The sequence below is a fragment of the Eptesicus fuscus genome, chromosome 12 (genome assembly GCF_027574615.1).
Source record: "Eptesicus fuscus isolate TK198812 chromosome 12, DD_ASM_mEF_20220401, whole genome shotgun sequence".
NCBI lineage: Eukaryota > Metazoa > Chordata > Mammalia > Chiroptera > Vespertilionidae > Eptesicus > Eptesicus fuscus.
The window spans coordinates 37577332-37605074 of NC_072484.1; the positions used below are offsets into that span (position 1 = coordinate 37577332).

The window sequence follows — 27743 nt, forward strand, 5'->3', positions numbered from 1 at the left end:
GGAGCAAGTGTAGGAGCCTGAATCTGAACCCAGGAATGTGGTCCAGCGTGCGTGCTTACCGTGCTGGTGAGGCCCCAGAGAGAAGGAGGGACAGGGGAAGGGCCAAGGACCATGGTGACCTCCACATTCTGCACTGGGTGAGGGAGGGGAGCAGCAGCGGCCAACCTCCACCAAAACGCTGCCCCAGTGACCTTACAGCTGCCCTGGAGGCTGAGAGAAGCAAAGGGGTGGGGAGGGGGGAGGAGATGTGACAGAGACAGAAGCACCCACATGAGGCGGGGTGTGGGAGGAGGGGCAAGGTGGCTGCATGAAGCAAGCCCACCTCCAGGCGCTTGGCCATGACTTCGAACTTTAGGGGACAAAGCCGTTACTGATGGGATGGTGGCAAGGGTGAGCCTCCAAGGGAATTTGGGGCCAGCTGGGCACACAAGGGCCAGAACCTGGGCCCTCTCACCCTCCCCGCCTCCGCATTGTAATGACTGGGGGCTCCCGGGCAGGGGCAGGTCAAGGGTCCCTGGTGTCCTGGCACCCACGACAATGCCCAGCACAGGGAGGCGGCAGGGAGTGAACAGATGGCAAGAAGCACAAGGCAGAGGTCTGAGGTCAGAATTCTTAAACGTTTGCTCATTCCAAGTTAATACACGTAATTTTAATTTCATAAGGAATCCAGGTTTTTTAGTAGAAAAACCACAAGATTGGGACCCTTCCTCATCCTACTGCCCATGGCAAGGACGTCTGGGGTGGGTAAGGCTGGTTCCACCTTGCGGTTGGCAGAGCAGGCCCAGCCCCTGGGGTGCATGAGATGCTATAGCCTGGCCGGGAACGGGGTTCCAGGGTGTGTCCCCCGCTCTCAGACCCTGATGAGACTCTCCCATCAGCAAAAGGGTGGCGGTCTCACTAGGGGAAGAAATCCACCTCTCTACCAGCCCGAGTTGAAACCCTTCTTCACGTCCCCCGGGGACCCTCAGCGAGATCGGGTCCTCCCGGAGAGATGATTTTAGGCAGAATCCAAACACTCCTCTTCTGTGGTAATAGTTATGCATCTATTTTAATGTAGATTAGAAAAAGATAACCAGCACATTAAAGCTGTGATTTCACGGATATGATTGCTTAGAATGACGGTAATGGGGATATTAAAAAATAGTGGGTTAGTTTATAGGAAAACATTAAGGTCATAAGAGTACAGGTGGTACACAGGCACGTCACGTGCGGGAATGACAGGACTGGGGACGTGCTGGCCCACAGGCCACCCCTCCCACCTCATGCTCCCTACTTCTCAGACGGGGAACCACTGGCCGACCAGGGGCTGCTGCCATGAATTGGAAGTTTAATCATTCATTCGTTCATTCATTCATTCATTCAACAAACATTGACTGAGTGCCTGCCGTGTACCAGGCTCTGTAAGCCACTGGAGACATATCAGTGAAGAAGACAGATAAGTGTCTTGCTCAACTAAACCTATAAAAATATATCCATAAATTCTGCTAAGTAGCAGAGATGAAGCTCAGCCCGGAGAAGGGCACTCAGCCCCGGGCAGTGAGGGTCTTCAGTAGTGAACTGCTCATCACAGAGCGCACGCATGCTGGACCCCACCAGTTATTAGTTGGAGATGTTACAAAGGGGGTTCCTGCTTTATTTCCCAAAGGAGCCCAAACTGGTGAAGTGGGCAGGAGCCAGAACACAGTGAGAGCTTAATAGAGCTCTGTCTGCCACACAGCAATTCGGTGATGGTGCTGGGATAAGGCCCACGTGGGCGGAGGATGCCTGGCCTCCCACACGGGAGGAGGCGGGGTGGGGCCCTTTGCCGTCCCGTGTGCAGGCGTGGGCGCAGCAACTCCTTTGTGACTTCATTTCAGCTCCGAGGTAAAGTGCTAGCGTGAAGGCCGGGAAATGGACCCTGGTTTTTCATCCACCCTCCCCTACTCCACCTTCTGGGTGGCTGGCAGGTCCTTGCTCCTCCCTGGGCCTCAGTTTCCCCACCAGAACCATGCTGAGTTCGCCCAAGCTCCAAGCCCCATCCTTTGTCCTCCAATCAGCATGTGAGGGTGGGGCCGGTGGTGGCACATAATTCCATCCAGCACTTGGCGCTCAGCTCTCAGTGGCCCTCGGGGGTCTGTGAACTGAAATACCAGCCAGCGCTCATCGAGCATGTTCGGTGCCTACCCCTTCCCCTCCCCCCTCTCATGTAATCCCCTTCGGCCTTATGAGGAGGGCACTCCCATTCTACAGAGGAGGGCACTGAGGCTTCTGGGGGCGATGCCACTTGCCCGAGGGCACACAGATGTTGAATGGCAAAGCCAGGCTTCAGCCCAGCTTGTGGGACTCAGAGTTGGAGCTCTCGGCCGCTCATCTGTCCGCTCCTGGCTGCCAAGCAGGTGGGTGTGTGGGCAGGTGCTTTGTTCCGGAGCGCGCTCTGGCTTCACCGGATCCTCTCAGGGTTCACACTGCCAACATGCTGAGAAGGCCTGGGCCTGGCGGAAAGAGCAAGGGTCCGAGAGTCTAGGCTCCTAGATCTAAGTCCCGCACAGTCTCAGTGGGTGTGGAGTGGTGGGACCCGGGGCCATGCGTGCGACCCTGGGTGCACCCGCCTGGGTGTTCTAGGAGGGGCTGGCGTTTTTGTCTGAGCGAATGTGTGGAGCGAGTGTGTTTGGGTGGGAACGAGCCTGGGTGGTCCTTGAGCGTCCTGGCCAGGCTGGTTTCCTCTGCCCAGTAGCCTTTGCTACAATGCCAGCCTCCCTGCCCTGCCCCCCCCACCCCCCGCCCCCCGCAAGCTGTTGCCCTTGGGACAGAGCATAGAGGCTCTGGGAGCATCTGGAGCTGGGAGAGGGGGGCCTCACTCAGAGCTATCAATTAGGGGGGCTGACAGTGCCCATCTGTGGCAAATGCTCTGCTGTCCCTCATTCTCTCTCTCCCATGGTTTCTCTCTATCTTTATCTGGGTCTCTCTCTCTCTCTCTCTCAATCTCTCTTTCTCTCGCTCTCTCTCTCCCCCCCCCCTTTCTCTCTCTCTCTTTGTCTCTTCCTCTTTTGCTCTCTATCTTTGTCTTTAAATCTTTCTTTGTTCCTTTCTCTGTGTCTGCTGTATCCATTTCCCTCCCTCTTCTCACCTCTGTCCTCCCTTTCTCTGCCTCTCTGCACACACACACACACACACACACACACACACACTCACACTCACACACACGCTCACACACACACGCACGCACACACCTCTCTTCAGATGACATCTCGGATTATACATACATATATTCTGTATATCTAATGACTTCCACACGGACAAGGCACTCAAGAAATATCAGTTGAATGAATGAAGTGAATAGAAGTGCCATGGCAGGCACTCAGTCGACCAAATGATGGCGCTACAAGGGACACTGGAACTCGTGTAGACCAGTGGTTCCTAACTATGTTGGAGAACACAGTCCTCTTGACAATCTGATGAAAACTGGATCGTTTCCTCGGAAAAAATACCACCTTGTTTTGCCGAGGTGCCATAGCCCACCTGTGGTCCTCAGGAGAAGCAGCCTTCATTTCACCAGGGGGGAAACTGAGGCCCAGAGAGGAGCCAGGGCTGGCCCCAAGACACAGGGCAGGTGTGCAGCAGGGGAGGCGTCGACCTGGAACCTTCCCTTCCCCCATATTTGTCTCACGTGACCTGGGGCAGCCCCTGGAAAGAAGCTTCATTCACTTTCCCCAGCGAGCCCTTGGTGAATGAGTCTCTTCAGCGGGTGGGTGTTCGGGAGCGACAATGGAGGACAGAAAACCAGAGGTGAGAGCCCAGGAAATGCATGGGAAGGTGAGTCATCCCAAGGGAGGTCCCTGCAGGTTTCCAGGGAGAATGGTTGCTGTGTCCTGGTGCAGTCATGGAAGACTTCCTGGGGGAGGTGGGCTCTTTCTCAGCCAGTATCCAAGGGACCTCCAGGGCTGAGAGCCTGGCCTGACTGCCTGGGTCTGGCAGGGGCTTCATTTGGAGAGTCGAATGTATCTGGCAAAGCCGACCGTAGAGCCTGGTCTTGATCTCCAGGGCAGGGGAAGCCTCAGAAGGTTCCTGAGTGGGGAGGGAAAGGTGTGGCTGGTGTTTGGGTGGGTGTGGCCGTGTAAGTGGAGAGTGGCAAGGGCCTTGGAGGGTGGAGCGGCTGCCAGAGGAGGAGCTGCTCCCTGGGGAAGGGGCTGAGTTTGTGGGCTCAGGATGCTGGGCTGGCCGCAGTGTCAGGGGATGATGGAATCGTGGGTGTGTAGTGTGCCTGGGTGTACAGAACACCGGTGCCCTGCCTAGTGCTTGAGCACCCCCAGCTCCCTCCTCCTCGGGGCCTTTTCCCGAGCATTTTCCTCCCCTGGCAGCCTCTCTTCCGACCTCCCCTGCCTTCTCACTCTCTCCTTCATGCTTCGTGTAGCTCCTCAGAGAGGCCCATGACCTCCTGTCAGAGCCTCCTCATGACCACCCCTTGAGGCAGCCCAGGCGTCCATCAACATACCCATCTTGCAGAGGGGAAACTGAGGCCTAGAGAGGTACAGCGGGCCAGGGGCCCCACACCTAGTTCAGAGCAAGGGGGCAAAGCCCAAACTTTGTTTTCTCCCAGCCCGGCATGGTAAAGGTGTCTCTTGGAGTTGGGGGTCTTGATTGACCCCCCTTTCTTAGAACCCTCAGGCTTGGTTCCCCGCTGAGGGCAGGGAAGGCAAGAGCAGGGGCAGAGTGTCTGTTTTGCTTTGTGAGGTTTTAAAAAAATCATTTCCAGCCTCAGAGGCGGCAGCAATTACGGCCAGCTCACTGGGGAGCTGTTTGCTGGCTGTCATCGGCCAGAGAAAGGGTCCCTAATGGAGGCCGGCGGCCAGAGCGCATGGCAGTGGAAATAGCGCTCAAAACGAAGCAGCACTAATGGTCCCAGGCAGGCAGAGGCAAGGGAGGGGGAGGGCAGGCTGGCTGTCAGCTGACGGGAGGCTGCTGGAGCAGGGGCTCTGAGACGCACCAGCTGGTCTCTTTATGCCCCTAGAGACCCCAGGAGCCGTCCCTGAACTCCAGCTAGGTGCTGGGTGCCCAAGCCCCACCCTGCTCTGCTGCTGCTGCTGTTAAATCCCCTCCCAAGCAGAGGAAACAGTAAGTGCAAAGGCCCTGGGGAGGGGCAGAACCCTTCAACTAGTCCTAGAATAAGTCTTTGCGTTTGAAAAGGCCAGGCTAGTCTTCTAGGTTAGGAAAGGGAGGTGGGAGCTTTGGGGCCGGAAGCTGGAGTAAGACCTCCCAGGGAGAGGCAGCATGAATAGCAGCCTGGTCATCACCACCATGATAATGCTCCACGGAGCCCACTGTTGTGACAGACACAGGAATGTATGAGCCTGGTGAGTCCCCAGAGCACCCATTTTACAGATGAGGAAACTGAGGCTCAGAGGTTGGCCCACCACGAGAAAGTGTAGTTGGGGTTCAAATCTGGCTCAGCCTGGGCCCGCCTATTTACTGCTGCAACCTTGAGGCTTCCCAAGCACACCGGGGCGGGAGGGGGAGGGGCTCCACGCGGGCCAGGTCTGGCAGGGAAGGGCAGCGTGGCCACTCTGCTCTCTGCCCGTGCCTTCTGGGAGCATCCCTGGGATCTGCCTCAGTTCTCCCCTCCTCCTGGTCTCTGCACCTGGCTTTCTGGTGCCCTCATCTCTGCCTCTCCCCTTCTGCTCTGTCCCCCGTGGCGTCACCCAGGGTGCCTCCCCACATCTCTCACTTTCCTTTCTCCTCAGTGGATCGGGGGGTGCTCCTTTCTGGGGTTCTGGGACACCTGCTTATCCCTGTGGCTGATGCATCCTCCTTTGCTTCCTCTGTTCGCCCCCTCTCTGCCTCTGGCAGGCAGCCTGGACGAGTACATGCCTGGGCTTTGGGGTCAGACACGCATGGGCTCCAATCCTGGCCCCACGCAGCCTCTCTGAGCCTCACTAGCCATCGGTGCCATGGGCTCGCCCACTGACTTGGCAGGATGTGCGGGTGAGGATGAGGAGAGGGGCCTGTGTGCCTTCCCCCTCCCCCGGATCCCTGCACATTCCCACACTTGCCTCTCTCCCTCCCAAACCCTTTTCCTCCCTGTAGCTCAGACGTGTGGGGAGCGGAGGCGGGAATTCCACGGGGGAAACCTGCTCAACTCCCGCACTCCTGCAAGTGCCAGGATATTCTCACTCTCCTCCAATCTTCCTGGATTGGCAGTTCCACTGCCGTCTCCCGCCACCTGTGCCCGTGGCCTTGGGAGGCACCCTGCCCCCAGCCCCAGGGGCCAGCACTGCCCTCCTGGCTGTGGCAGGTCCCCTCCCTCTCTGTGTCTCAGTTTCCCCACCTGTAAAGAGAATGAGGATAGTGGCTACTTTCCAGGTTTTTTTGCGGGGGGGATTCAGTGAGAGATTTCATTTTGTTCAAGAAACAATTCTATAAAAAGGAATGAAATATGATATGTGCTACAATGTGGATGAACCTCCAAAACATTATGCTAAGTGAAAAAAGCCAATCCCGAAAGACCATAGACTTTATGATTCCATTTATGTGAACTGTCCAGCACGGGCAACTCCGTAGCGACAGGAGGCAGACTGGTGGTCGCCAGGGGTTGGGGAGTGACTGCTTAATGGGGACGGGAGCGGGGGGGGGGGGGGGGGGATGAAATGTTTTGGGACAAGATGGAGGGGGATGGTTATACAATGCTATGAATGCACTAAATGCCACTGATTTATTACTTTAAAATGGTTAATTTTATGTTATGTGTATTTCACTTCAATTGGAACTAACTAAATAAGGAAACACCTCTATAGCATACACTCTGTGCCCAGCAGTCCACTTTATAAATCTTAACACATCTCATCCTTACAACAACCCTCTGAGGTAGTTATCATTATCCCCGTTTTACAGATGAGGAAATTGAGACACACCATCACCAGGTACTGTACTTAGTGCATAGTTGATGCTCAAAAATGTCAGCTGTTTTAATTTTTATTGGGCTGAGCAGGGGCCCCCCCGGAGTGACGGTGCCTGTGTGTGTCTAGATCTCAGCAGGGACTCGTGCCACCAGGTCCTGAGGCGCCACTGTGCCCCAAACCCTGAAACAGGCTCCTCACGTGTATTAGTTCATTTCATCCTCACAATAAGCCTTTAAGCCACGACACACGTGGGACCCAAAGCTCAGAGAAGTGAAGCAACGGACACGAAGCCACACAGCAAGTCAGGGCGAGCTGCCACTTACAGGTGAGCATCCTCACCTGTTAACCCTGGGCTCCACCCTCCCCGTTCCCTCTCTTTCCTCCTGGTCCCTTCCCCCTTAAGCCCACACAGCAACACTCCTGTGCACAGAGCATGGTCTGAGGACCCCATGAACAAGATCTCTGATTGTGTGGGTCAGGAGGCCCCGATTGTGGGGTGAGGGGGGAGAAGGTTGCGCCCCATGTAGAAGAGTAAACAGCTCCCACCGGGGCCAGCGTTTCTTTGATGTCTCCTATCTCATTTAAAATTCATAAAGTCTGTATTGTGTTCCATAATATATTCATGTTTGTCTTAAGACGAAAATAATGTTCTTTCCCGTTTGGGGGAGGGAAATCAGTGCCTCGGGAAGTGCCATAAGGGCGTCCTCCATTCATTCCTTTGTTCCTTCATCCTGCGAGCACACATTCGGACCTCCTGGCTCCTAACGTAGGTGTTAGTCCTCACCGCGTGAAGGCACAGGGAACCGTATGGGGAGTCAGAAGGGTGTGGCGCCGCCAGCCAGACGCCAGCCAGACGGGAAGACTCGGTAGGATTCTGGTAGGTGAGTGGCTGGGAAGGCTTCCTTCCCGGTGGCCGAGGGAGCCAGAGCCGGTGGTGGAGGGGGTGGTGGTGGAGGTGGCTGCCCGCTGGTGTCCGCCTTCAGCAGGACCTGCATCCAAACCCCTCTCCTCAAGAAGAAAGTCTGCTCCCTGCTGCTTTGAATTTGACACCTCACTCTCGCCCGTCTCCCTTGTTAATGAGAGAAACGGAGATTGAGGCTTGCAGCCTCCAATAAACAACCTTCCCTGGCTAGAATTTACAAACGCTGTTCGGTTTTCATAGTGTTTATTTTTACACTTACCCTCTATTTATGGCAAGTGATGCTGATTTTCTGTTTATGACAGTAATAAAAGTCTCCTTTTAAGCTGAATTTTTTTTAAGTAAAAAGGGAAAGAGGCTTTGAAAATAAACATCAAGTAAATGACAGTGCAGGTGGTACAGGAATTCTGCAGAGACTGTGAGGGTGGCCCCCAAAAGGATGAACTTGGGAAGCCCTCTCTCTGGTAGGTCCTTTCCTGTTCTGAGTTCCCCCCCTGATTGTTCAGACCCCACTCAAGTTCAAGCATGCCCCCTCCTCCGAGAAGCCTTCCCTGACTCTCCAGGCACACATAGGCTGGCCGTGGCCCCTCCGAGCACTGGCACCTGCACGGCTGTGTGACTGGGGCACGCCCTGGACAACTGAGGGTCTGGGTTCAGTCCCAGCCATTCGCTGTCCACACAGCAGTCCCTGGCGTGTGTCTCCGGGGGACTGTGGGCTCCTTGAGGGGCAGGGCCTGGTCTGAGCCTTTCGGAAGCCCAGCAGCACGGAGCCTGGCCCAGTGGGGGGGCCATTCCCCCGAGCTTCTGCTGCCTGCCGAGACCAGCGTGTCTCCACTCAGCACTGCAGCTCTGCAGGCTTTTGTACACAACGCCTCCCTCTCCGCTTCGGGAGAAGAGGAAATGTGTCCACTCCAAGATGAAACAACCTTTCATCGACTCACAACCTCGATTCCTCTTGCTGCAGGCAGCCTGCCAGGGCCCAGGAGGGAACAAAGAGAACGCTCAGTGCCTCCCCTGGCCCATCGAGGGCAGTCACGCTGCACCCATCCCTGGGGGGGAGGGGTGGGGCTCTGGCTGTGGCCCGCCTTCTCAGCCCCTGGGGGCTTTTCCATCCGCTTATCTAGGTTCTTCCCAGATGGACGTTTACCTCTCCTGATTTCAGGGGTGCAGTGAGATTCCCGGGGAGCTGGGTGTCATTGAACACCCCCTCTGTGGCCCTTCGCCCATCCTGCCTCCCACTGGGCGTTAAGGTGGCCACACGCTGCCAGCCCCAGCACCCAGCTGCGCAGGGCACAGAGCAGGCAGGCTCTGGAAATGGCCCCCACGGGGTCGCACTTTTTACTGCTGAAGGGGGGCAGGAGCTTAGAGGGGACTCAGGTTTTGGCTGGGAAACTTTGTGGTCCGCCTTGGGGTTGAAATCTGACTTTGTTCCTTCGTGCTGTGCGACGTCAGGCACCAACACATCCTCTCTGAGCCTTGGTCCTCCCGTGAAATGGGGCTGACCATGAAGAGGACCGCGGGCCCTGGCCGGTGTGGCTCAGTGGCTTGAGTGTCATCTCATGCTGTTCGGGGTGCGGGAAGGAGGCAATGGATCGATGTTTCCCTCTCACGTCGATGCCTCTCTCTCCCTCCCTCTCCCTTCCTTTCTCTTAAAAAATCAATAAAACACATTTTTTAAAAAATATATTTTATTGATTTTCCACAGAGAGGAAGGGAGAGGGATAGAGAGCTAGAAACACCAGGGATGTGCCCGCAACCAATGTACATGCCCTTGACCGGAATCGAACCTGGGACCCTTCAGTCCGCAGACCGACGCTCTATCCACTGAGCCAAACCGGTTTCGGCAATAAAACACATTTTTTAAAATAGAGCCACCTCATAAGGTCTTTGGGAGGATGGAGTGGGCCCTGTGTCCGGTGCCCGGCACAGAGGCGGGTTTCCTTCCTTCCGCACCGGGGCAGGGGACTGGCCACGCCGGCCCCCAGGTTCTCTGAGCCTCCGTTTCTCCACCTGTAGTAACGGGACAGTGACCCCTGCCCCGCGGGTTGCTGTGAGGGTTTTGTGGGATCAGGCTTGGGGGCCTCCGCTCAGAAAGATGGCCCACAGGGTTGATGGGGCTGGTCCATGGACCGCAAGGTTGGACCGGGTGGGGAGCGGCCGGCACAGCAGCCACGGCCCTTCCTGCACGGCCGCCATTTGTTCGTTCCCATTTCATTCTTGGTTGCACGTCACATGACAACTTTATGGGCCCTCTGGGGAGCTGCCAGCTTGCCTATCAGTTTGGCTGGGCACCCCCTCGGCTGGGCCCATGTGGGCCAAGCCAGCTTGGGCACCAATGGTCGTGAGGGCCACAAGGAGGGAGGGTGAGGAGGGGCTGTCCTGCTGGGACCTCATCAGGACCTCCCGGGTTGCCTGTGCCCATATGTCTGTCCCCGTCCCTCCTCTTATGAGTGCAGTCTCCCCGAAAACTAGTCTGGCAAAGGGTAGGTGCCCAATAAATGTTGCATGAATGAATGAATGATGTCTATCTTTTTTGTTTTCTTTCTCTTACAGTCTCTAACTTAAGTTCTCTGGGTTTCTGTCTGACCTCTCTCACTTTCTTTTTAAAATATATTTTTTATTTATTTCAGACAGAAAGGGAGAGGGAGCGATAGAAACATCAATGATGAGAGAGAATCATTGATCGGCTGCCTCCTGCACGCCCCACACTGGGGTTTGAGCCTGCAACCCAGGCATGTGCCCTGACTGGGAATCGAACCGTGACCTCCTGGTTCATAGGTCGACGCTCAACCACTGAGCCATGCAGTCGGGCTATTTCTTTATTTATTCAACAAATGCCTAATAGCACCTCCTACGTGCCTGCTCCATGCTGGACAGTGCAGGGGCCCTGTCCTGGGGAAGCTCCCAGGGGACGGGGAGAGAGAGACACTCAGTCTCTTCCTCTAACACTTTCTGGGGGGGCAGGGAGGGGAGGACTCGGAGACTCCGGGGACACCAAGGAGGGCCTGGGCGGGGGGGGGGGGGGTAACCAAGGGCCCACAGGGCACACTGGCTCTCTCTGCTCGCTTCCCCTTCCTCTCTCCCGCTCCCGCTCCGCCTTGGTTCCCCTGCCCAGGTGCTGCCCCGCCCACTAGTCCCCCTGCTCTCACTCTGGCAGAGATTGATGGGTGGGCTGGGGTCTAACTCCTGCAGGCTTCCTGGAGGAAGCAGCCTCAAACCAGAGCTTTGAAGACTGGAACAGCAGGGAAGACGGTGCAGAGGGAAAGGAGATTTGAGGCTGAACCAGAGGGTCTGTGATGAGGAATCTGAACTCAGAGACAGAGGGAGCTGGGGCCTGAGCTGGGACTGCCTTTGTCCAACAAACCCCTTTGGGGCCTAGTGAGTCCCACTGGTTGCTTGGGGGAGGAATGAGGAAGCTGAGGGGATACAGGACTGATGTATGAGAGGCTGTGGGGCCCGGGTGTGAAAGAAATACAGATGTTGTGTCCACTGCATAATCTAATGAGGCTACAAAGAGGCATCGTTAAAATCTTTCTTGGGAGAGAATTTTGAGCTAGAAGGCGAGAGAAAGCAGTGCTGTTTCTTGAGCACCTACTATGTGCATGAGGCGTATGTTGCCTTGTGAAATCCTCCCCTTCGTCCCCTCATTCTCTACTTTATGCGCTAAAGAATCTGAGGCTCAGAGAGGTAGACGGGCTTGTCCGGTCACACAGCTGGGGGGTAGAGGAAACAGGATTTGAACCCAGACCTGAAGGCAAAGCCCTAGGTATTCTAGGGTCTGGGAGGTTCGGAAGAAGGTCAGGGCCCTGCTCTTGAAGGGCGGGTAAGAAGGTCACCCCTGCCTTTCCAGAAGCCAAACTGAGGGGCTGCGCTAGGGCCACAAGCTCTTTCCTGCTGGTGATGCCCTGATAACCAGGTCTGGGGGTATTAAATACCCCCCCCCCCCCCCCCCAATTAAAAGCAGAAAGGAAGATGTTGCATACAATCAAGCCTTTTCCTGAAGAACCCTAATTTGCCGACAGTGGTTTTAATTGTCTTCCCAGCAAGCCCAGCCCTGCTCGGGCCCTGGGGCTGCAGAACACAATTGTGTCCTTCTAAAAAATCTATAATTATACCCGCCTCCCCAGGGGCTGGCTGTGAGGAGTCACCTGGCAGGGAGGAGGGCTCAGGGACAGGCGGAAGTCAAAGAGGAGACATGGATTTTATGTCCTAAACTCAGCAGGGATGCTTCTGTGGAGATTGGGGGGTCTGGGTGGCTGGAGGGAGGAGGTGGGGGTGGGGGATCGGGAAAAAGAGCTGCAGGAGCAAGTTCTAGAAATTACTGGCTTCCACTCTAGAGCCCTCTAGAACTGGGTGCAGATGTAACTACCTACTCACTCTGAACCTCTCTGAGCCTCAGTCTTCCCACCTGGAAATGGGCATCATAATGACCACACCTGCTCCTTAGCATGTTGGTGGGAACATGAGAAATGTGTGCAAAGGGCTTGGCTCCGTGCCTGCCACAAACCAGGGACTCCGAATTTATTAGAGTTTGTTATTGCATCATCATCATCAGAATCAGGGCGGGTCACCGGCCAGTTTCTGGTGCCGATAGGATGTTTCCACTCACAGGGTTAGGAGAGGGAGCAAGACCCTCTCGCCAGTTAGAGCTGCCACTTCCGGGGGAGGTGGGAGGAACTGGGCTGCCCTTGTCAGTTAGGAAGAGGATGCAGAAGGGTGGAGCCTGGCAGCTGAATTTCACCTGAGAATTCGGACCAGATTCTGAGGCTGATTTATCCCTGGGTCTCGGTCACAACTGCTGGTCAGATGTAGGTTCAAAACCCAGTTCTGTGAATCTTGGGCAAGTCATGTCATCTTTCTGAGCCTCGTTTTCCTCATCTGTCGAACAGGAGTGAGTGGATTAGAGACCGTGTCTGCCTGGTGCTAGGATGCTCAATGAATGTTGTGCTTTTTTTTTTTTTTTTTTAAAGGCCTCTGGCTTTCTCTTCCTGTTGCCTTGGCTCAAACACTCCCTTTCTTCTTGCCTCTGCCACCCGTCCTTCAGGGCCCGGCTGGCATCCCACCTCCTCCTCCCTCCAGCTCCCCTCCCCCCAAGCAGCAGTGACCCATCCCTCAGATTGTCTGAGCTGGTGGGGATCTCCATCCATGAATTCTAATCCCCATTGAGGCTCAGAGAGGAGGAAAGCTTCTCCCAAAGTCACACAGCAAGTCTTTGGCAGACACAGGCTCAGTTCTCCATTCCCGGCTCCCAGTCCAGCGCTCGCCGTGCTTTCTCAAATACACGACTTCTCCCCGAGTGAAGGGTCCCGGTGGTGGGTCCTCGGGGAGGTGCCTGGAACAGGTCTTCATGTTGCCGCCGGTGAACAGGAAGACTCAGATATGCCATCCACTGCCCAGAGCCTCAGTTTCTCCACTTGTCCTGAAGACATCCTGCCCCCTTCATCACTAAGGTTGGAGCCAATGGATCCTGAGGGGCCCTTCCCCACCCCACCCCACCCCACCTAGGCAGTTCCTAGGAGGGTCCCAGGGGATCAGAGAGAATCTAGGACCAGAGCCCACACCCACAGCCAACTCACCTGGCCCCAGAGGTCTTGGAGCCAGACTCTCTCTCTGTCTTCTGACCAAAAGCCACCCCTGCCCACTCCTGACTCAGGACTGCCTGGGCACCACCTCCTGAGGGGCCCTCCCCCACCCCACCTCACCCCACCTAGGCAGTTCCTAGGTGGCCTCAGGCTGGGTGGCACGTCTCCTCTGTGCCTGCCCAGGCCTTGCTCTCAGAACCAAACAGACCCGCTCTGGCCCCACAGGAGCCTGGAAGGTTGGCCACTTCAGATGGTTTCTCTTTAAGGAAAAAGAGCTCTACAACCAAAAATAATTTGAATTCATGGGATGAGAAGGGTCTTGGGAGTCAGACACGCCTGGGTTCAAATCGAAACTCTAAGCGTGGCCTTGGGAGGGTCACTCCGTGGCACTGGGCCACGGCTGCCGCCTCAGCAATGGGGCCCTGTGAGGGGGAGGAGCGGAGGCCGGCACGGAGCACCCCCTGCTGGGATGCCAGCGTAGGTGGCCCGAGCACCGAGCACCGAGCACCGAGCACCGGCAGTGTGCCTGGTCTAAGCTGAGATGCGTGTGGTCGTGTAAAACACACACTGGATTTACAAGACTTAGCAAAACAAAAGAATGTAAACTATCTCATTAATTATTTTTATTATTTGAAATAATATTTTGGATATTTTGGGTTAACTAAAATACATTATTAAAATTCATTTCTCCTGTTTAAAAAAATACCTTTCTTTAAATGTGGCTTCTAGAAACTTAAAAGTTCTGTGTGCCTCGAACGTGTTTCTGCCTGTTGGACAGTCCTCTCTGTGACCATTGCTGGGATTTGAGGGGAGAGGTGGCTGTGGGGGGCCCACCAGGGCTTTTGAGGGTGAGAGGGCTGGCCACGGACTTGGGGCCTGACCTTGTGACCCCTGGCTGCTGAGCAGTCCCAGGCCAGACACTGCCCTCTCTGAGCTCTGCATCAGTGAAAGGAACTGGTGGCCCAGGGTCCGAGTTTTCTGTTAGTTTGGGCAGACCGGTGGCCAGAGGGAGACTGAATGAGGTGGGTGGAGGCCCCCCTCCCCAGGTCCCCCTGATGGAGCCCCACCCCCACCCAAGGAAGCCCATCTCAGCCTTTCCTTCCACTTGTGTTTCTGCCCTGCTGGGTGGGGCCCCGAGGGCTGCAGTGGCAAGATGGGGCCGGGCGGGAGGGCCGCTGGAGGCAGCATTCCTGGGTGACCGCTGCACTGAGCACTGGGGCTGGGAATAACCCGGAGGGGACTGGGGTGCAGCCGCCCGGAGAAATCTGGAGGAATTGATGAGACGGGCAGCTTCCTTCCCGGCCTCCCCGCCTCCTTGCTCACACCTTGCAACCCAGCCTCCTCTACCCACTGCTCCCTGCGAGAGTCTCTGGTGGTGCCACCGGCTCTGGGACAGAAGCCGGGCTCCAGTGGGGCACTCGGGGCCCTAGGCCAAGTCCTTCATGCCCCGTCTTGCCAGCTGCTGCTGCACACCCCTCGCTGACTTCTCCAGGGGCCCCACCCACAGGCCTGGCGGCTCCCACCTCTCCCCCTCGCCCACCCACCGGCGCTGTGCCCGCGGCCCCGGTTTCCTGAGCTCCGGCTACTCCTCCCCCGTTTCTTCGCACAGCCCTGTTCACAGAGACGCCCCACGACATGACGGCGCGGACGGGCGAGGACGTGGAGATGGCCTGCTCCTTCCGCGGCAGCGGCTCCCCCTCCTACTCGCTGGAGATCCAGTGGTGGTACGTGCGGAGCCACAGGGACTGGACCGACAAGCAGGCGTGGGCCACGAACCAGGTACTCCGCCCAGAACCCGGCCCCGGGTGGGGTGTCTCTGCCCCTCATCTCTTCTGAGGGGTCTGGGCTCCCGCTCTGTCTCTGCAGCACTCACCTCTCCCCCCAACCCCCACCCCCCTTCTTCCTGAAATGGAGGCTTGTTTTCCGGCAGGAGGCAGAGCCAGGCTGAGCACTTGGGATGGGCACCACCAGAGAGCCCTCCATAGAGCACAGAGTGCAGCCACGGCAGCTATACTTCTGTGTACAGGTGGGGAAACTGAGGCAGGGGCCCAGAAGCTGGCTCCAGGTGATCTGACTCACCTCCCGCCACTTCTCCGAGCTGCATGGACAGCTGTGTTGGAAAGGCCCCTGCGAACACGGCAGACGCTGTTGCCGAGTTCACGAGCACCAGGCATGCCCCCTTCCACACACATGCAGGCACACCCCGGCGGCCCGCCTCCGTGCATGCATTTGCCTCCACGCACCGACACGTTCATATGTGCCCGCCACGGGACCAGATGCTGTTGATGTCCCTGCCCACACACCCGGGCATACACCACCCCCTGCCACCAGGCCCACTGCCAACAGCCAACCCCGTGCCTCTGTCTGAGGGTTTTCTGTGGACCACAGAGCCTGCTGTCAGCGAGGCCGGCCGGAGCAGCACTCCGCCGTGAGCACAGGAGCTGGAGGTCAGTCCCCCAGCGCCCCCGCCCCTCAGCTGGCATAAATGAAGAGGTCTGTGCTCTCTCCCTGAGGTGCCCAGGGGGAGTAAGTTCCAGTTGCCCACGGTGGGTACTGGCTTGATGCACCCATTACTGACTTCCTCCCTTTCTTGTCCCCCTCACTCACTCCCCTACTGATGTTTCCTGGGATCCCCTCCTGATAAACTACTTGCACTCAAGTCTTTGTCTTGGGGCTGCATCTGGGGGAACCCAAGCTGAAACTCTTTTATTCTCACATTTGTATATACGCAAATAATATGCAAACACACCCTCTCTGCCCACCCACTCACATATGAACACGTACATTCACTCACCTCCCTGTGCACACATGGGGGTGGTCACACATTCTTGCAGGTTCAGGGGAGAGCCTCTCACATAGTTACAAATGTGTATTAAGCTCTGTCCTGCTCCTGGGAGTGTCGGCTCCCCGCCACACAGGCTTACAGGACTCCAGTGCTCAGAGAGAGCCCTGAGGCCGAGGTGCTGGTCTTTGCAACTGGGTCCCTCCGGGCCAGCTTTCAGGGAACAGCTTGTGGGCAGGGCTCCGACAGCGTCTGCTGCAGACACTCACTCATGTGTGTGACACCTGAAAATACAACCCAGGCACAGACACAGACACAGGTGTACAGACAGGCACACCGCGCAGACTCACGGTCTGCCTTCACGCGTACCCACCCCATTTATCCCCAGATACAGCCGGTTTTACTGACTCACTTCCACTCCCTGAGTGGACACAGAGCTGAGGGACCCCCAGCGCTGGATCCCAGGGTCCCCGGAGTTCACCTGCTGCTAGAATCTTAGCTGTTGTCCGAACCCCCGCCCAGTGGTGCTAATGGCTTCTCTCTGCTTTCTCCGCCCCTCCTGCTCCCAACAGCTAAAAGCATCTCAGCAGGAAGACGCAGGGAAGGACGCGACCAAAATAAGTGTGAGTTCTATAATGACTTCTCACAAGGGCTCTAATGGAGGACACAGCTGTAATTTAAAAAAAATTTTTGGTCCAGTACTGCAGGGAGCTTGGGCAAGAGGATGGAGAAGAAGAAAAACAGAGGGGGTGGGGGGTGGGGGGGGAATGGCTCTGATCTGTTTTTTAAAAGCTGGAGATTTTTCAAGTTCATTGAATGACAGGCACAAAAAATGACAGGGGAAGAGAAGACGTATTCTCTCCTGTCGGGAACCAAGGCTGTGTGCGTCCCTGATGCTTCATGTCTGTCTCAGCAGCATTTTTTATTTGGGGAACCAACAGGGCCTAGTGAGACTGAGCTGGCTTTTTTCGGCCCATCACGACTGACGGCCGCAGCCTCTCACGGTCACTTGGGTCCCCTGGCTCCTGGGGTGAGGCGGGTGGGGGAGCTGTGCCGAAGGATTTGAGGGCTGGCTAGGCCTTTGATGCATTGACTCGTTTCTTCATGGCTACACCTCCATGGGGAAGGACAAGCACTCACCCATTTTGCAGGTGGGGCAACTGAGGCCTAGAGACTTGCTAGAGGGCATGGTGTGACTGAGCTGACTCCAGTGCCTTGTCTGTAGACTGTGCTGGAGCCCAGGGACGTGGGGACCCAGAGAGAGGGACCGTTTTTTGTGGTGGAGGGGCACCCAAAGAGGGGCCCGGGAGAGGCAGGCAGAATTGAGAAAGGAGGCGAAAGGGACTGAGCAGAAGGGACAGCCTGGGGATCCATGTGGCCATGAGACCAGGCTGGGATTGCGCTTGGGGCAGGAGGTCATCCTGGCAGGAAGCCAGAAGCCCACACCAACACACTCAGAAAGTGCAGGTGCTCAGGGTATGGGTGTGTACGCGTGGGGAGTGGCCTCCAAGTTCGTTCTTCTGCTGCTTCTTCCACAACTTTTCAATGACTTGGGGATCTCGGGACCCCAAAGGTGACTAGACACAGACGCACCGAAGAGCCACAGCAGAAGTCACAGTGTCGAGCAGGCACTGGGAGGGATGGGGTGGCAGAGAAGAGGCAGGAGGCCTGGGAGGAGAGGGCCGTAAAAGCATCATTTGGGCTGTTTGCTGCAGGGCCTTTCAGAGTTGAGGGTCTAGAAATTTGAGCCCTTTCCGGTGTAGGGTGGATGCTGGTTCCCCCTCACCCTCACCCTCATCCCCCGGCCCCTCACCCTCACCCTCTCTGCCAAGGGCACATCCATATGCTTCTTGCTCAAACACCACCTGATAAGTCCAGGCAGGTAGAGATCTCTGTATATTTATATACCCCCCGCTTATCACAATTCTCTCTCCTATGATTTTGTTTGGGGTTTAAGGAGCATCTCAGGCAAAGGAGAGAATAATCTAATTGATTTTAGAGGATTAGAATTAGAGGCTGCTGGACCCACGTGAGGAGAATGCAAAGATGCTAATTAGATAATAAAATAAACGTGCTCAGAGTGATTGCGCAACCACTCTCCCCCGACCTTGGCCCCTGATTTCCCGCTCCAGCTGGGGCTCTCGGGGTCTGGTTGGGGTCTCACAGACTGCTCCTCCTGCAGACAGCGTCACACACGTGACTGCTCTTAAATACATGGACATTTAGTTGGCGGCACCATCAGTAGATGCCCACCCGGGTTTCCTGCAGTCTAGGAGAAGCTAGGACTTTCCCTGTCGCCTTCGAGGCCCTGGGTTCCCTGCTCACCCTCTGGGCTGTCTCATCTTGCTTGACCTGGCTCCCCTGCCCCTCCCAACCCTGCTGCCTTTCTGCCTTCTCACTGGCCAGTCCCTGTCTGTTCCTCTCTCTTCCTTTAGCGCTGAAGTCAGGAAGCCTCCCTTGACCCTGTGACTCAGCGGGCACCTTCCATTCCCCTGCTGGCTGCATTTCCTTTTGTAATTATCCATTCCTGTGACTCCCCCTGGAGACAGTAGGGCTGAACTGTGCCTGCCTGATTCACTGTTACAGTTCCAGAGCCTAGCACCGTGCCTGGCCGGTGTGGCTCAGTTGGTTGGGCATCATCCTGTGCGCCAAAAGGTTGCTGATTTGATTTCCTGTCAGGGCACATGCCACGGTTTTTGGGCTTGATCCCGGTAGGGGGCATGCAGGAGGCAGCTAATCGATGTTATACCCTCACATTGATGTTTCTCTCTCTCTCTCTCTCCCTCTCCTTTCCTATCTCTCTAAAAATCGATAAACTATTCTTTAAAAAAATTATCAAATGACTGTTACACATACATACACACCCTCAGGCCAATGGGGGCATAAACCCAGACAGATTTTGACACATGGACACACCAACGTGACATGCATCCCATGCCAGGACATGTATGTGTACAGGTGATGTGAAGGAGTGAACGACTCATGCAGGGCTTCACTCCTTCAAGTCCAGCAGAACCCAGGCGCTGTTCCGGCCCAACAGTTCCATGTCTTCTAAAAATCCCAATTTTAGTGGAATATCTCCTGATTTTGTTGTTGTTGTTGTTAATCCTTACCTGAGGATATTTTTTTCCCATTGATTTTCAGAGAGTGGAAGGGAGGGAGGCTGGGGGGGGGGGCGGGCAAGAGAGAGAGAGAGGGAGGAGGAGAGAGAGAAATATTGATGTGAGAGAGACATCATTGGTTGCCCCCTGCAGGTGCTCCAACTGGGGCTAGGGATTGAACCTGAAACCCAGGGATGTGTCCTTGACTGGGAATTGAACCCAAGACCCTTTGGTCCACAGGCCAACACTCTAACCACAGAGTCAACCCGGCCATGGCAATATCTCCTGATTTTTAACTATTGGGACCTAATTTGATTTTTGGAAACACCATGGGAGCCAAACAATGCAGTCTACCGGCTGGGTAGCCTTGGGGTTCTGAAGGAGGAAGTACAGTTAGCTTCCGGGGGCTTGATGGTGCTCAGGGACCTGTGGGGGCCGCATGGTAACCCTCGGAGGGTGCAGAGGAGCTGTACTGAGGGGGGGGCCGGGGAGGGTGCGGATTGTGAGGACACACTGGGACCAGCACTGAGGTCCCGGGAGCTGAGTCCTGGCTCCAGCTCTACCACCTCCCTGCGCCTCCCTTTCCCCCTCACTGATGTCCGACACCTACATGCAAACACTTTGGAAACTGTAAAGTCCTATGGATATGGCCGTGTGAATGACTGTGGTTACTAGAGTGGAAACAACATGAATTTGTAAATCACAGATTCCTATTCCCAGCACACTGTGATTTTTGCCTCCACAAAAGGGGGTTGGAGCGGTGAAAGAGGCCCAGCTTTTCTGCAGGAAATCGGAGGGGAACCAAGGGATCGCTTATGTGGGTGGGAGGACAGGCACCTGGGATAAGATAGTAATAATAATGATGATGATAATGATGATGATGATGATGCAGTTACCATTCATTGAGTGCTTAGCATGTCAGGAGCCATGCTGAGTGCTTCCCATGAATTATCTCACTTAGCTAGGGGTCTGGGGAGGAGCTCTGGCCTTAAAAACATCTCCCTGGGTGGTTTGCCACCATCGGAGTCTCATTCCTGTGGTTCAGGCAAATCCTCCTGCTTATCGGCCATTTTCAAGTTCTGGAAGTTTTTCTTTTGATCTAATTGAAGTTCTTTGTTTTACACTTTAGGTTAATTTCCCCTTAACCAGGTTTGCAAGTAGAGATGGTTCCCAACTTCCTAACTTGGAGATGAGGTGAAGTTCTCCATGCACACCTTTGTTCCCAGTGGGCCCAGCTGCCTTCATCACCCGTAGCTCCTCCTTCCGCCTAACTCAGTGGTCGGCAAACCGCGCTCGCGAGCCACATGCGGCTCTTTGGCCCCTTGAGTGTGGCTCTTCCCACAAAATACCACGTGCGGGCGCGCACGGACAGTGCGACTGAAACTTCGTGGCCCATGCGCAGAAGTCGGTTTTCGGCCTGGGCGAGTCTATTTTGAAGAAGTGGCGTTAGAACACTCAAGGGGCCAAAGAGCCGCATGTGGCTCGCGAGCCGCGGTTTGCCGACCACTGGCCTAACTGAAGCTGTTTGTGCTGTAGACTCAGTTCATGTCACCTGCTCCGTCTGAAAGAGCCATGGGAAGCCCAGGCCCCGTGTACATGTGGCTTAGTGCTCTGGCCCACTCATCCTAACCTGCCCCCCACCCCCCCCCCCAGCCAAACCCCCAAAGCCAGGAACAGCCCCAGAGGCCTCAGGAAGCACTCTGCAGCCCCACCGAGAATCTCCATCATTGGTTCGTGAAGAGGCAGCTGTGTTTGTCAGATCACCCAAGCGGCCTGCAGGTCAAGCCCCTCCTGCCCTGCCTGGCTGTCCCCCACGGTGGTGCACCTGTGGGTGCCGCACGGGTGGGGTTCGGGGTGGGGGCCGGGAGCAGTCCACCAAGTCTGCGTTATCAGGCCAAGGGTGGGTCACGGTGCCCTGTGACTTCATTTTCTGCTGTAGGCATTTCTATCTTTTCTTGAAATTCCTGCAGTAACTCGCAGCACACATAGGCATCAAGTCCTGCAGTCTGCAAGGAAGGCGAGGCGAGACTCATGTGGAGGCAAAAATCACTCCATCTGTTCCCGGGGAAGTTGAGGTATCCCTCTCCCCCCTGAGTGCTGGGGTGGAGTCCTTACAGTATCTCCAGAAAAAGAATTTTCTGAGACTCACACGGGAGGATGAGTTATTTTTATTCGTGTGAAATGACACCCCTGGGTTTCCAAAGTCCCATTCCCCTTAGCCCAGTCATAGAGGAAGTGCAGCGGGGGCTTCGGTAGAGCTAGAAGCAAAGCCGGTGTCCAGAGTTTCTGTTCCATGTGGCCTCCGGGTCCAGCCCAGCGTCAGGCTAGGTACGGTCCATTCGTCCATTGTGTGTGGGGTCCACATGGCTGTGGGCCACACGGGAGAATGCCAGGAAGCATGTGTTTAGGGCCGTGGTCGGCAAACTCATTAGTCAACAGAGCCAAATATCAACACTACAAGGATTGAAATTTCTTTTGAGAGCCAAATTTTTTAAACTTAAACTTCTTCTAATGTCAATTCTTCAAAATAGACTCTTCCAGGCCGTGGTATTTTGTGGAAGAGCCACACTCAAGGGGCCAAAGAGCCGCATGTGGCTCGCGAGCCGCAGTTTGCCCACCACGGGTTTAGGGGATTAAATATCTCAAATTTCACACCCTTGCAGTGGCCATGCCCATTCTGGCCAATGACCTGTCCCCAGATGTGACTGACAGACAAGTACATTCCTGATGTCACCCCCACTTTACTGGGCATGCGTCTATCTTCCCGTCCCCTTCCCCTGGGGGGGTGTAAAGTTGTAGCTTCCTGGCGAAGCTGCCCAAATGACATGCCTATAATAGTTGGCCTTCCCTTTGCTCCTTTCCTGTTATTAATAACTAGGCTAATTACAACAGTATCACATCCATCCTGGGAATCCCGTGAAACATCCGTAGAGCAGCCAGGCTGCAGTTGAGGGCCATGAAGATGCCTCTGTGAAGGCCATGGTCACACACACCCAAGCCCTCAGGGTGCTCCCAGTCAGTGTGGGAGATGGATGTTAACCCAGTAATCACACGATGAAAAATCAAACGACAATTGTGATCATCACAGTGAGGAGGAGAGCTGCATGGGAGTCTGAGCCAGTAACAGGACCTGACCTAGACTGGGGGGGCCTGGAGGACTTCCTGGAGGAGGTGCCGTTTGAGATGAGCACTGAAGCATAGAGGACTTGACTAGCAGAAAAGGGAACTTCTCTGGCTGTGCGTGTTGGAGGAACGATTGGGGGCTGGTGTGGCTGAGGAGAGGCAGGGATGAGACCCCAAAGTGCTCCCCCTCCTGACAGTCACTTCAGGGAGCAGTCGAAGGAAGGATTCTAAGTTGGGGGCATTTTGAAAAGATCTGTCTGGCTGTCATGAGAGAACAGGTTGGAAGAGGCCAGAGTGGCTCCTCAGGGACCCGGGAGGAGGCTGGGGTGATGACCCAGACGAGACAAGCTGGGGCCTTGCTCTGGCCAGTGCACGAGGATCTGGATCCTGGAGGGACGGAGAGGGGCCCAGTGATGTTCAGAGGAGCGATCAATGGGATTTGGAGATGGACTGCGCCTGAGTGTGGAAGCAGCGTTGGGAATATGACTTGGGAGGTCAGGCTTCAGGGGGTGAGGCTTTCTCAGGCCCGGATTTGGGGAGACCCTGAGTTGGGTTCTGAACGTGCCGGCAGGCTGGTGGAGTGGCTGGGTGTTGCTGATGGAGGCCCGGGAGTGGCAGAGCTCTGAGCAGGAGCGGGCCCGGGACAGGGACCATCTGACCCCTGTTCCCCACCCCAGCACCTCCCGGGGCCACCACATCCCTCTTAGGCCTCAGCCATGAGGCCACAGGTAGGAAAGGTCTGGCACCCGGGACCCAAATTGACGGTGCTCAGGAGAAAATGCCAGCCTGTCTGCCGGAGGGCCCAGGGGCCCTGCCGCGCCTGGAAAGGCCTGGGCCGCAGGCGAGCAGGGGAGAGGCTGAGCCTGGTCACGGTGTGGACTCGCCTTGTTTCTTTCAGCATAATTAGGTGCTTAATTGCACCACTAGGGCCTGTCGATGCCTGTGCTGCAGTGATTATGATTTACAGCCACGCGGCCGTGTGAGGGTCTCTTCTCCTGGCCTCTTCAGTCTCATTGGACGTCTGGGCCGCAGGATTTTCTGCCCAATTTGTGAATGATGAGATCCAACAGGCTGCTTCTGCCACCCCCAGGAAGCAGGGCTGGATGATGGGGTCCCTCACAGGCTGTCTCTGAGAGAAGGCTGGGCCCCCCTAAAGCATGGAGGGTTGGGGGCCTGGGGAATGAGGTGGGGCAGGGGTGAAAAGACAGACCTGAGGTTCCCTGGTGCTGGGAGGCTCCCCAGAGCTGTGTTTAAGGCCTGGTTTCTCTCATCAGCTGGGGCCTTGGGCCAAGCACCCCACCTCTCTGAGCCTCGGTTTCCTGACTCCTACAATGGGTATGTGGGGTATTTCCGAAGTGCCTGCATCACGGAGTTATCTCGAGGTTTAGATAAGATGTGTGACGCTTTAGCACATCATCTCACAGGGACCACGCACTCCATAAACACTAGCTGCCAGCACCACGATCACTGTTCCCGTTCTCAGTATTTGGCACAGATCCCCGGGGCGGGGAGGGAGCAGTGTGTGTGTGTCCTCTGGCCTATTAGACGCCCGCTTACTGCGGGGCTGGATGACAGGAGTGAGGTCTGGATCCTCCCTGTGACCGTGAGCCCCTGCGGGCATTGCTCGGAGGGGGCGCTTGATGAATGTGAGTCCAGTGAATGGATGATCTAGCCCAAGAAAACCAGGGCCAGGGTGCCTTGACTGTCAGGATCAGAGCCCAGCCTCCAGCACCCCTACGTGTGCTCGGTTCCCCTCCTCCTCTGGGGCGGGGGAGGAGGGGCTGGGGAAGAGCTTCTGAAAGCCACACGTGTTTGCTGGCAGAGGGGTGACAGGGCGGGAGGGAGCCGGGGGAGGAGGGAGCCCGTCCCAGCCTTGGCGCCCTGGGTGAGGGAGGGTGGGCTGAGGGGTGGCCGCGCTCCGTGCTCCCTCCCTAGGAGCGGCTGCTCCCAGCGCTTCGCATTATTACTCCATTAGCGCCTTGTAGGGTTGACAAATGAAGGATAATTAATATCCGTGAGGGAAACAGATGTTGAGGTAATTCATTTCCCGCTGCGCATTTGCAACAGCATCCCCTCACTCCCCGAGAGCATGGCAGGGCCAGAGGACCTCTGGCTGCCCTTGGCCAGAGGTGACGGAATCAGCAGGGCTGACAGCCTCCAGCGGGGCCCAGCCTGGCCCCCACACCAGGAGGGCTGCTGGAAGGTTCCCCACGGCTTGCTGTTGGGAAGTTCTGTCTGTGGCCCACGGCCCACCTCGTGCCTCCTGCCGTGCCACAGCCCACATTTTCCCCGCTTCCTGGGGATGATGGCCAGCCACAGTGCTCGGAATCAGGGAGGATGGGCAGGCTCCCTGCTGCTGCCCACCTGCCCTCTTCCCTTCCGGAGCCTGGGAAGCACCCCCCTCACCATGGCCCTGCCAGCTCCTGGTGACCCTGTGTGGGCCTGTCACACCGTTTTGAGGGATAGAATGCATGGAGTCAGGCCTGGGTTCAGCTCCTAGCTCTGCCACTCACTGATTCAGTGCCCGTGGGAGAGTCACTCCTCCTTCTGGAGCCTTAGTCTCACCATCTGTAAAGTGGGTAGAATTGTGTGTATGTGACCTCAAGTTAGCAAGCCTGGGTACCACTTCATTTGGAGAAAGAAGGAACTATAGTGAGTCCATTCATCCAGCAATTTATTATTATTATTTACAGGGTACCAGGCCCTGTGATGGTCACTAAGATGAACAAAATAGATATTCCTGTCTTCATGGAATTTATAGTTGAGCCAGAGAGAAAAACAAATCAACAGACAAATCAATTAAAAACAAATCAACAGACAAATGGTTCTCAAATTGTGATGACTGCTGTGAAGGAAACAAGCAGAGTTGTGATGGAAGGCTTCTTGGAGGAGGTGATGTTCGGGAATGAATGGGAGTCACGTAGGTGAAGAGAGATGGGGCAGAGCACCCAGGCAGGGAAACCAGCCTATGCAAAGGCCCTGGGGTCAGAAAGAGCTTAACATTTGGGAGGAGGTGAGAAGGGACCAGGGAGGCCAGAGCAGACTAGTGAGATGATTGGAAGCTACATGTGTGAGTGCCCAGCATAGTCTCTGAAACACGTCTGCAGAGTGAATGAACCCCGTCAGAGACTGTCCTCCTTCTCATCCTGGCCTCCTTACTGTGTGGGTGATCAGCAGGGGCTTCCCCCTCCAGGAGTTGGGGCCTGGCGAGAACCGACCAGCTGAGGGGGCCAGTGGGGCTCAGTGCCAGGGCCCCAGGTCTGGAGCCTATGCAGCTCCCACCTGAGCCTGGAGAGCCTGTATGTGAGAGGGGGTGAGATCACTGGGAAGGGGGTCACCAGCTGGCAGTGTGAACTGATCGCCAATGTTCTGCCTAGGTGGGGTGGGGGCGTTTGGAGGTGGGGCAGGGAAGGGTCTAAGTAATAAGGGGCAGGGAAGGATGAAAGCCCCGCTCACCATTACCCTCCTCTCCACAGGCTCACCCCCCTCCCTTTTTCTAACTTTCTAAATTTTGAATTATAGACTCACAGGAAGTTGCAAAAACCGTCTCTTATATCCTTCACCTAGCTTTCCCAGTGATCGCATGATGGAATACTACACAGCAATGAAAAAGAACAAACATAGACATGCAAGAACATGGAGAATCTCGCTGATCCTATGTTGTGTGAAAGAAGCTGCACACGAAAGAGTTCAAGAACAGGCTGACCCGAACTATAGTGATAGGAGTCAGAGTAGCAGTTCACCCCACGGGGGGAACATTGGTGAGGAAGGGCCACAAGGGTGCGCTCTAGGGTTACAAATGGTCCTGCCTTGCCCTGGTTGGTGGTTGCACAAGGAAACACTTGTGTGCACTTTTAAAATTTTACCAAGTGTGCACTTTGCTGTGTATAAGTTAAAATTCAATTTTAAAATAAAATTTAAAATCCCAATCAAAGGCATAAACAAAAAGCCGAATATCCCAGACACTCATTCTGTTCACCCCAACAGGGATGAACAATTATTGAAATGCTCATACATTGGTGATCAGCCTGTGTTTTTAAAAATATATATTTTTATTGATTTCAGAGAGGAAAGGAAAGGAAGAGAGAGATAGAAACATCAATGGTGAGAGAAAATCATCGAGCGGATTGAGCCTGCAACCTGTGCCTATGCCCTGACCTAGAATTGAACCATGACCTCCTGGTTCATAGGTCGATGCTCAACCACTGGGCCACGTAGGCCAGGCTGTATTTATTTATTTATTTATTTTTAAATAAGACATTTTGGACTAAGCTAAGAACTCACTTTGCAGTCCACCCCAGGTTCACAGCCCTCCCCTGGGCTGCATCCTCAAGGCAGCCTCTGCTATGAGGCCAGTGTTCCCTGCTGTGTATTTTAAACTTGTACACACACAAGTCTCCAAAACCAGAATACAGTGTTTTCATGTGTTCATGTGCAGAAATGGTAGGAGTTTTGCAATGAGATCTCACTTCCTGCGTGTCACTGAGCTGCGACATGCCTGGCTCTAGGGGTATTCCTTTTAACTGTTGTGCCGTGTTCCATGTAATGAACTGACTTCCGCTTAGGTGTCTGTTCTGCGGATAGGCATTTAAGGTGCTTCTATTTTTTGCTATTGAACTCCCTGTGCCCTGGTGCGAGTGTCTCTGGGGCCCCACCCTAGCAGTGGGCTGACTCTCTTTGTCTTCCCGCTGCCCCAAGGCCAGGTCACGGTCTCTCTGTCGCCCTCAGGTGGTCAAAGTGGTGGGCAGTAACATCTCCCACAAGCTGCGCCTGTCCCGGGTGAAGCCCACAGACGAAGGCACCTACGAGTGCCGGGTCATCGATTTCAGCGACGGCAAGGCCCGGCACCACAAGGTCAAGGCCTACCTGCGGGTGCAGCCCGGGGAGAACTCGGTCCTGCATCTGCCCGAAGCCCCGCCCGCCGCGCCCGCCCCGCCTCCCCCCAAGCCGGGCAAGGAGCTGCGGAAGCGGTCTGTGGACGAGGAGGCCTGCAGCCTCTAGACGGACGCTTACCCCGCCGCGTGCCCGCCCGCGCTCCTAGGCTGTACAGAGTGCATGAGGAGCTGCTGGACCGTGGGGACGGGACTGCCTGGTCCAGCCGCCTCCCCATCCCTGAGACCTGTGGCCACCACGTAGGCCCTCCGACCACCACCCCTTTGCTCAGCATGCAAGCCCCACTCAGCCCTTCCTTTTCAGATTCGCGCGCGGTGGCCTGACCTGGCTCGGAGGAGGTAGCCTTGGGCGCCAAGGGGACAACTACTCCAAACATGGGGGCGGGGCTGGGGCAGGCTGCCCCCTTTGGCCACCAGCTTCAGTGGAGTCCAGTGTTTCGCTTTGCTTGCTTGTCCCCCAGTCCTGTCCCTA

General features: G+C 55.7%; 1 protein-coding gene across 1 annotated transcript in view; it reads left to right on the forward strand.

Moving 5' to 3' along the window:
- VSTM2L (V-set and transmembrane domain containing 2 like) overlaps positions 1 to 27380 on the forward strand; it is a 32375-nt gene extending 4995 nt beyond the window's left edge. Inside the window, exons 2-4 of the mRNA XM_008149633.3 lie at positions 14983 to 15152; positions 16728 to 16778; positions 27108 to 27380. Of these exons, the coding sequence (XP_008147855.2) occupies positions 14983 to 15152; positions 16728 to 16778; positions 27108 to 27380 (494 nt within the window). The remainder of the gene's footprint in view (positions 1 to 14982; positions 15153 to 16727; positions 16779 to 27107) is intronic.
- The last annotated feature ends 363 nt before the right edge of the window (positions 27381 to 27743 follow it).